The sequence below is a fragment of the Limulus polyphemus genome, unplaced genomic scaffold, assembly GCF_000517525.1.
Source record: "Limulus polyphemus unplaced genomic scaffold, Limulus_polyphemus-2.1.2 Scaffold2173, whole genome shotgun sequence".
In the NCBI taxonomy this organism is placed as follows: Eukaryota; Metazoa; Arthropoda; class Merostomata; order Xiphosura; family Limulidae; genus Limulus; species Limulus polyphemus.
The window spans coordinates 157242-166812 of NW_013667783.1; the positions used below are offsets into that span (position 1 = coordinate 157242).

A 9571-nucleotide genomic window follows, 5' to 3' on the forward strand; every position below is an offset into this window, starting at 1 on the left:
CTCCAGCCATTATTAATTACATAAATGAACTTCAATAATGCAAAATACTGTTTAGTAATGTATTGTAAAGCAGAGTATATGAACTGTGCTCACAACATTAATCAGGAATTCACTAAAAACTAATAGTGATATCTAAATGTTCAAAACAGATTATAGCTATAAAAAACACATTCATTTATAACCTCAGCAAACTGTTTTCCAGGCACTTAAACACAACTTTAAAATATGATAGACTGTCACTGAAGATTGACAGTAATATTTGTTAGAAGAAACGTCGATATTGTCAGTGATTGAACAGGAAGACTAAAGACAAAATGTCATATGTGGGTCGACATGTAAGTGAGGGACCACTGCACCTTCTTTGATGTTAGTGTTCTTCCTGAAGTATTTTAGAATATTGAAATCACACAAAAGGTTGGGGAGAGATGACACAGGGGGTCATAAACATACCAGCTGCACTAACCTCGTGTACAATATATAATACTTTCCAAGTCCATTTGAAATCAAGATCAGTATGTAACACATCACATAGCATAAATGTATTATTTTTATGGCAGTATTTTCAAAAACATCAAATGTCCAGAAGAAAACAGAGATAAGATGCTTATAAGTTCAGTTACAGAAAGAAACAGTAATTTACTTCCATACTCTAAATGGAGAATATATGAACTTTAAACTTTAGAAAGTTTCTTATTAATGAATAGTTAACAAATTGTATTTGTTTGAATTGTTCCATTTCTTAGTAAAACACATAAATATGAGTAGCATATTTCAATGTATCTTCCAATTTCAATAAATTACACTGAAGTAGCATATATAATCAGTGTATAGGTTACAGAGCATGCATGGAAGAAACTTGTTTATTTCCCTTAGATGGCAAGCACCTCCTTACACTACACTAACCACAAGTTCAATGTACAAACTAATGATCAGTTGTATGCAACCTGTCTCACCGACTGTGAGTGACTTTGAATGACATGTAGCTGGTAGACATGGCAATTATTAGGGTTAATGATATGAAATAATTAACTCACTTAAATGGCTGAGTTTCTTCAATATACTTTTCTGGTATAATATTGAGGGTCAACTGGAATTTCTACAGATAATCTATATATTCAAAGTATGTGATAAAGTCATGTTTAGCATTACTTAGTGTCTATTTGAAAACACCAATAACTTGGTTTAACTTTAATAATTCTTTGCTTTATTATAGCTGCATGAGTGTTATGGTGAGTAAATTGGTAGTTAAACTTAAACCAGCTATCACTGTTTTTATGTGGATATCTCAATGGTTTCAGAGAACTTGCCAGTGTTCTGAAAAATAATATTAAATACATTTACAGTTTGCAATAGTAAAGAAATACAAAGATACACAGTCAGGTTTTTGTATGAGCTGGATTCTTTATAGTAGGTGTCTTTGACTTGTTTACAATAAATTTCAAGAATAAACAAACAGCAACACATCCTCGTTTTAAAATAATATATTGAAACAAGTCAAATTTATTTACAAATTTTTATTATACTGTTGATTATCACAGTTATATCTAGAGCTTTAAATGATTGTCTCTTTTCCTTAAAGGCCACATAGGCTGAATCAATTACTTTAGAACATAATTGATAAGAAGAATTGTTCTTCTCTGCTCTTTTATTACAATACAATGACCACAGAAATTGCCACTATATGCTCTTTATGGCTAAATTCACAATCACGCAGTCTAGATCTATGTATCTCAAACTATATTTTTGATGTATATTTATATTCCAATAAAGGTCTGGAACATTTCACACTCTAAAAGATATTATAATGCAATAATATTCAATTAAAATGAGAAAAATTCACAAGGTTCTAGTAACATGATGCAATAATATAACAATCACCAATTTAAAAATATTGAACTACACAACGTATGATTTGTAAAAAGTTACATAAACAGGCTTGTCACATGCTATCACTTCTAAAATAACTAAATTTAACTATCGCACTATATAACTATCTAAGTAACTAAATTTAACTCTCGCGCTATATAAGTATCTAAATCATAGCTCTCATGCTATACATACGCTATAATCATGAACATTAGATGCAAAATAAAATTACTTTTTCTTGGGTTATTTGTTATTATTACTTCATTGTACTTTTCTTCTTTCAGGATTTCTAACATGCTTCACTGGGTATGAGAATTTTTGTAAACAGAATATACTTTCTTGGCAATAAAACAACTTCTGCCCCTTTTCTTGGTTTGGTTATTTTTACAGAGCAGGAACAGTGTCCGTGCTAGTAAGTGAATAATGTAGATGTAACTTGCCTCAGGATACATGACCTTGTGATCTGTTATACTAGTATGGTGTAAACAATGTAACTGATTTCACTAATACACCTGTGTCAGTAAAGAAATCCATGACTAAATCAAATTCAACAGAATGACTTTGCAGATGTAAAGGAAGGGGTTCTTCTTATCCGTATAAAGTAAACTGTTACCTCTTCACTTGATTGATTTATTTTGTGCTAAACTTCATGACTATCTAGGATCAAAGATAATACCACCTTTAGAAAACTAACATGTGACCTTGTTTAGGTTTCATTGCACATAAAAATGTCAATACCAAACTGGTTTCTCTTATACAGGAAGTGTATAAACTATTTTGAGTTGGGTATATATTTGTCAGCTTTTTTTTTTAAACATAAAGGACACCTCGTAATCCCAATTTAATGTCTTTTTTCATGTTTTTAATGCAAGTGACCATCGTTTTGGTGATTATAATTAAAAAAATAAGATGTTTTAGTGGCAGAAACAAAAACAAGATGTTATATGACTGATAGAAGTTATAATTTTGGTTAATGTAGGGTAGTATCAATAGTTGAGCTAAACAGAAAGCTATGATCAAGTAATGTATATGAAAGTTATGGAAAGTCAAAGAATTTTCAAAAATCAAGTAGTAGAAAACAAAAAGGCTAATCAAAGAGGCAAAAGGATATACATATATGTACGTTTTTTATTTCTATTTTGACCTTATCCCAGCAAATTATGGGTTGGACAATAACTGTTGTAAGCCAAGAACAATATTCATCTGGAAGTGCCCTTGTGTTGTTTGACCTAGAATTGAATATTATTGGTCACAATAAACCAGATGTTTATTAGAAAATGGCTACTGAAAAATTTCGTTTCCAAACATCTCAAATTACTAGCCAGAGAAAGAATTAAAATGCATTACTGCCCACTTAAATCAGAGATTATTAATAGAGCAGGGTGAACCATACGTTTAAGTGCTGATGCATTACTGAATAGAGTAGGGCAATTATTGATGTTTGTTAATTGACAGGCTATTAATCCATTAGTACAAACCACCTAAATATTAGTTAAATAAAATCCAGATTTCAAAACTTGAATCTTTATTTCTAGTAATGTGGTGAATATGAAAATAAAAACAAACATTTCAGATTTTTTCATTAAAGTTAAATAGCTATAATTATTTATGATCATATTTTAAAAAGTCATTACTTATACAGTCACAAGGAAAATTACCTGCCCCAATGATGGGAAAATTTTAAGTTAATCTATCAATTTAAATTATTTCAGGGACATCAAGTAATTTTTGAGCATTTCAGTCATGTTAAGAGCCACTCAACAATAACACATGTAAATGTACATTTTTATTCTTTAAGTTACGTTACATTTTGAAATGTGAAAGATGACGTGATTAATTCCTTGTTGAGGATTTGCCTGCATATACACAGCTTTTCAAACAGGAGACAGAAGAATGCTCGGACAGACATCAAGGTTCACAATATATGTGTGTATATATATAAGATATCACTTGCACTTTAACTTTATTCAGACATTAACAATAAAAAACATCTTTCTTATTAAAATTTTATTTTCTAAATAATGAAAAATTGATTCTGTAACAAGTGTTACAAGAGCTGCTGGTGACCTAAACAATACTGACTTTGATGAAAAAATCTCTAAAATGTAGACATATTGTTAGAGTGTATGAAAAAAGCCAAAGTTACAAACATGTACCATGGGAACGTTTAATTGACATTCATATTATTGTATTAGCTTAGAAACAATCAGTTAATGGCTGAGGCCTACTGGATTGCTGTGTCGATTTCAGTAAATGGAAAGTGTCGAAACTTTTTATGATGATTAATAGCTCAATCAAATAGAAACAGCATATGCTTCTTTTTGATACTAAAGGGTAGTGGAAGGAAGTCAGGCAGTTTTTTTCTATTAATTTCTGACAAAAAAAAACAGAAGGGACATCCAGACCCCTCCCTTAGGTCTGCATTTGGTTATACAACATTATAGATTAAAGTTATACAATTATAAAATATCCCATGTAAAAAAAGGGAAATTTACACTCTATTTAACACTTAAGTAGCTACAGAGGTGGTTGTGGGTACTTCCAGCTAGTTGACTTCCCTCTAGTCAGCAGTTAAAAATTAATGACAGTAGCAGGTAGCCTTACTAGCTTTGCAATAAAAAAGACAGGATGAGGAAGTTTAGTGGCAATGGAAATCAAGGCCAAGACACTCAAATCATACACCCCCCCAAAAAAAATTATGTAGCTTTGTACTTAACAATAAACAATATTTTAAATATGGTAAAGATAAGGTACACAAAAGCAAAGTAGCCATGCAGATGAGCTGTTAGTAGCTAAAGTAGGCAAGTGATTTACCCGTCATCTAATGAAACCCTGAGTCGTGCATTTTACCTATTGGTGTGCAACTTTTCTGTCTGTTGAACTAAGTCTCATTAAGGATCCTATATAGATACAGTACAAAAGAACATTAACAATAACTAACCTTTCCAAGTGACCAAGCACCTCGAATCAGACACAGAGCAGGAATTATCACAGTAATTGCCGAAATCTTGATCAATAACATGAAGAAATTTCCTCCAATGTACCGATCATATACTTTGTTTCTAAAGAAAATAAAAACATAAAGCAGTAAAATTTATTTAAAAAATAAGCTCATTTTGAACAACAAAAAAGTATATAAACAACTATGTGCACATGAAATTTTTGGAGACATGGTAAACATGCATCAGATCCATTAATCAACTGTACAAAAATTAGCAATAGTTTTATTCATCAATCTTACCAACACTATTTTTATTTATTTCTGATATAACTTGAATTATTTCTTTCACACTTATTGAAATATTAATATTAACAGCTGAATGCAAGGTGAACTTTTGGAAAAGTATTCATTAAGAAATAAACTATAAAAATGAACTGAAGCACATGGCTCTTTACAATTGCTTAAAGATTATTGCAGAATTGTGTCCATACGTGTATATGCAATGATAATTAAGCACTGTGATACTAGAAAATATGAGCAGTCTTGTGGTATATATTTTGCTCTTCCAATCTCTCTGCTGTTACTGGTACAAAAAAAGTATTAATCAGTGTGCCAAAAAGGCAGATCCTCAGACACAAAAAAAGTGATCTTATGTGAAACTGATTCCTATCATGATATCTAAATCCTTATTTAGCTCAAGCAAAACAAGAACATTAGCTAAAAAATGCACTTTCAGGTCTCATGATTTCAATAATAATAATATTACGATTTAAAACATTACCACAAAAATGAAAGCATTTATTTTAGAATTATTGGGTAAGTCATGCATATGTAAGGTAGATATTAGAATTGTTTGGTATATTGAATTTGAAAAGCAACTGCAGAAACTTCACTTTGCTCCTAGCTAGTCTTGTGGTAAAAACTGAAATAAGATTATGTGCTTTGTAACAAATAATTACACTAAAACACATGAGTCCTGTTTTCTCTGGCAAAGTCAATTGTATTTTATAAATACTTATGAGAAAGCAGAGAAACATGCCAATGTTGAATTTGATTTTAAAGAAAACAGACCCAGGGAAGCAGGGGAATCACTATGGTACAGAGAGTCAGGCAACAATGGTAGTGGTTGTAAGGCGTTAAACCAAACTGGTGCATATTAATACACAATAAACTAGTAAATAAGTTTATATTTATTTGCAAAGATGGATCTAACAATCAATGTATATTTGAAAAAATAAAGTTTTAAGCAACTAAGACTGAGAAATCTTCAAATTAATTATAGTAAGATCTAGTACCAGTTGTAAGCTTACTTCTCTTCTCTATTCATATAGGATAAAAAAACTGCAGAGTTTGAGAGGCCCAAATCCAGTGAAAGAGACATTCTGCCAGAGTCTGCATCAATACATATTCTCTTACCACATGCACCTGTATTCCATGATCCTGCATCCTTATCACTGAACTACATGTTCAGTGGTTTACAAGTGTTTTAAATAATTTTTATCAAACAAATTTTTACCTGCAATATTGAAACTTAAATTTGGAAAAAGAAAAAATGGCAGTGTAATAATACACAATAAATGCATGTCAATTACTTTCAAATCAGATTAATGAGTGATATATATTATATTAAACACCTTCTTTATTGATTATAATTACTGTTATGTTTGTATTGTTTTCTGCCATTATACATTATATGTGAATAACATGTACATAATTGATTTCTAGATTAAAACAGGACAAAAATATAGACAGAATTCTGGTCATTATGTCACCTCTTTCTCCAACTTACAAAGAATTCAGTTTGGTGTCATCCCTGGCCTTATCTATGTCAACCACTCTTACATGTATCTCACTTGTGTCAGATGTAAACACAACAACTTGTAGGACAACAGCTGAGAAGTTTACATAAAACCTACCACCCTAAGAGTGGAGGAAATAGAACTAGATATGGGTTTAAAGCTAGTTTTTTCTACTCTAAAAATTTTTTTTTTCAGGTTTCACCATATTCAACACCATAATTAAAAACCAAAAGGAGCAGTTGTCCCTTCTAAGATAGATAACCAGCAGTGTGGAAGATGCTGGTAAGGATACCCTTTCTGAGCCTATGGACTCAGTGAAGGGCACAGAGGTGATAATAGACAAGCTGTCAGACAGAAGCTACAAAAAACAGTCAGTCTTATAAATTTTAGGAATTCAATTTCTCATTTAGAAACATTTTAAGTATTGTGGAAGTTGCATTACAGTCTTATCTGTCCACATATATAATACTTTATTATGGAAATTACAGGGTAGATACCATTTCTAGCAAGAAGACTTTCAAAGTATTTGTAACTAAATATTAGGATAATTTTACCTAATATTTTCTAACCTCATATATATATTAATACCCAAGTTTGAACAAACATCACAGTCAAAAATGTTCTGAAGAATTATGAAATAATGATTACAGCTAAAATATAAGGTATTCTTATAATTTCATGAAAAAATTAACTTGTAAAAAATTAGCTTCTTCAGGATGTTTTACAAAATTATTTGAATTCACTGCTTCAGACAGTATTGTCAGCTGTATAAATTATGTACACTGAAATGCAGTGAACAGATATCAGACAAAACAAATTTATCAGAAATTCAGAGAAGTAACATATGAAGTTGTACATGAAAAACAAACAGAAGCTAGCCAATGAACTTATTTAAAACATACTTGTCATGGTTAGTGAAAGTTAACAACTTCCTTATCTGAAAATGCATTTCTGATAGATACTTACCTCTTCACATAGAATAACTTGATTCCTTCTCGTATCTGCCTATGATATTTTCATGACATTAACCTTGAGCTACCTCCCACCTAAAAAACATGTGTTTAACATGAATTGCAGTAGTGCATGATGTCATTATCATGCAACAATAGTCCTCCGTCAATAGGAAGGCAACATAATCTCCTTGTGCAGTAGTTCCCCCTAAGCACCTGCATTTGAATTAACTTCATTCTTAGATAAGGCAAGAAGAAAGTACACAGGAAGTGAGGAGGATGGATGGAAAGGCGTGCAAAGGTAAGCATCTGTTGAAAATAAATTTTCAGGTACGACACATATTAGCTTCAAAGATGATACCTCACCCCCCATGCACAGAATAGCTAGAATCCGACACTGAAACAGTGGAAGGGCTGCTGCAAATAATAATCTTGATGAACACCTGAAGGAAAAGCCTATGGAGTGTTACACCAAATGGCAGGGACTTCATGAGGGTGCAGCAATGGAGGACTGTATCTTGTCTCAACCTGGAAGGAAAGACAAAACAGCCTCAAGTGTCAAAAGGAAGAACAAAACTTTTGCATGATCAGCCAAGCACCAGCACACAAGCCATTGACGAGCCAAAAAGTGTAGTGTGGTTAGGGCACAATCAAATGGTACAGTGTGTCTCACTTTCACTCAACTGGATAGACCAGAACAAGGGTAATGAGCCTGTCCTGAGGCAAGAGGAAGGCACACTGACTGTTTGAGGGGTAACCCACACTACCCAAACAGTGCCATCACTGCTCTACTTTGGAAAATAAGTATACCTTAGGAAGCAACACCAACCACCTGGTAGAAGCCTATAAGAGTAAAGAGGGTTATACATGGTTAAGGAAAAATAAAATGTAATTACCATCCTTAAAGATGAAGTGTAGCTTGAATAACAGTGACTGGAAAGAATTGAAATCCTGCAGGAGATGAAATAACCGGGTGATGAAGATAATGGGAGGCAAATGTGTGCAGAGTCATCCACCTGCCAGCCTGAAGGATCTCACCAATGGTCCATAAAAGTGAGCGATAAGAGAGTGAGACAACTGATGAATCTGATGTGATGAAATGTGAAAGATCCTGCAAGCATCAATATCCAGGGAAGAATATACACCCAAAGGAGTTGATGGACCCATCCTATAAGGGTAGAAAGCAAGAAGTCCCTGGATGAAGAGGGGTGCTAATTAGAGAAAATAATGATGGGAACCCTGAAAAATAGATGTATGTGCCAAGTAGCATCACACAGCCCAAACCAGACACAGAAGATGATCTGGGTCCAAGTGAGGATAGAGGTGAAAAATCGAAGGGAGCGAAAAAATGATCACTTTTTTGAGCAGCCAAAGTCTTAGGAAGAAAGGTCTGGTTGGAGTAGAGAAATAAATACAGAGAAACAGAGTGCAGAAAGCATTATTGGCACATACATCTGAACAATGATAACCACAGGCAAGAAAGAAAATGAAATATATCTGCAGAAAAAGAAGGTATAAGGAACACAAACATGTAAAACACACATGAAGGTCCCAGTTGGGCCAGTGAAGAAGAAGGGATCTGAATAATGGGAAGAGGACAAGGGAAGAAAAAACCTGGTGGTAACATAAAATGCAAAATGTAGTTGAAAAGTCACTTAACAACTAGCAAGAGAGAGCAGGAATGGGTCAGAGGAAGAGGGGGCTTGGATGCCAATTGACGAAGCAGAAGAAACTAAGGTTGAGCAAGCTAGAGGTGCCACTAACAGGGCCCGACAAGGAACATCACATATCAAAGAGATGACAAGAGGGAAAAGAAGAGAAGGGTAGGCATACAAAAAAGGTGAAACAACCACAGCTGAAGGATGAACTGGGAACTAGAAGAGGGGAAGTATCGTGTTGAGATAAGTAACAAAGGTATCAATGCGAGGTATGCATAACTGAGATCAAACCCGATGAAATACTAAGGTAGGAGAACATACATATATAGAATACCGTCTGCACGAGAGGTGATCTGT

General features: G+C 33.1%; 1 protein-coding gene across 2 annotated transcripts in view; it reads right to left on the reverse strand.

Moving 5' to 3' along the window:
- The window catches only part of LOC106466164 (sodium-dependent serotonin transporter-like), a 121686-nt gene that overhangs the window by 84634 nt on the left and 27481 nt on the right, over positions 1 to 9571 (reverse strand). Inside the window, exons 1-2 of one of the 2 annotated variants that reach the window (XM_022394128.1) lie at positions 7573 to 7731; positions 4808 to 4928 (exon numbers count right to left, since the gene is read on the reverse strand). In XM_022394128.1, coding sequence (XP_022249836.1) covers positions 4808 to 4888 — 81 coding nt within the window. In that variant the 5' untranslated portion in view covers positions 4889 to 4928; positions 7573 to 7731. Of the gene's footprint in view, positions 1 to 4807; positions 4929 to 7572; positions 7732 to 9571 lie in introns of those variants that run through there. The other variant, XM_013926407.2, reaches the window with a different exon arrangement.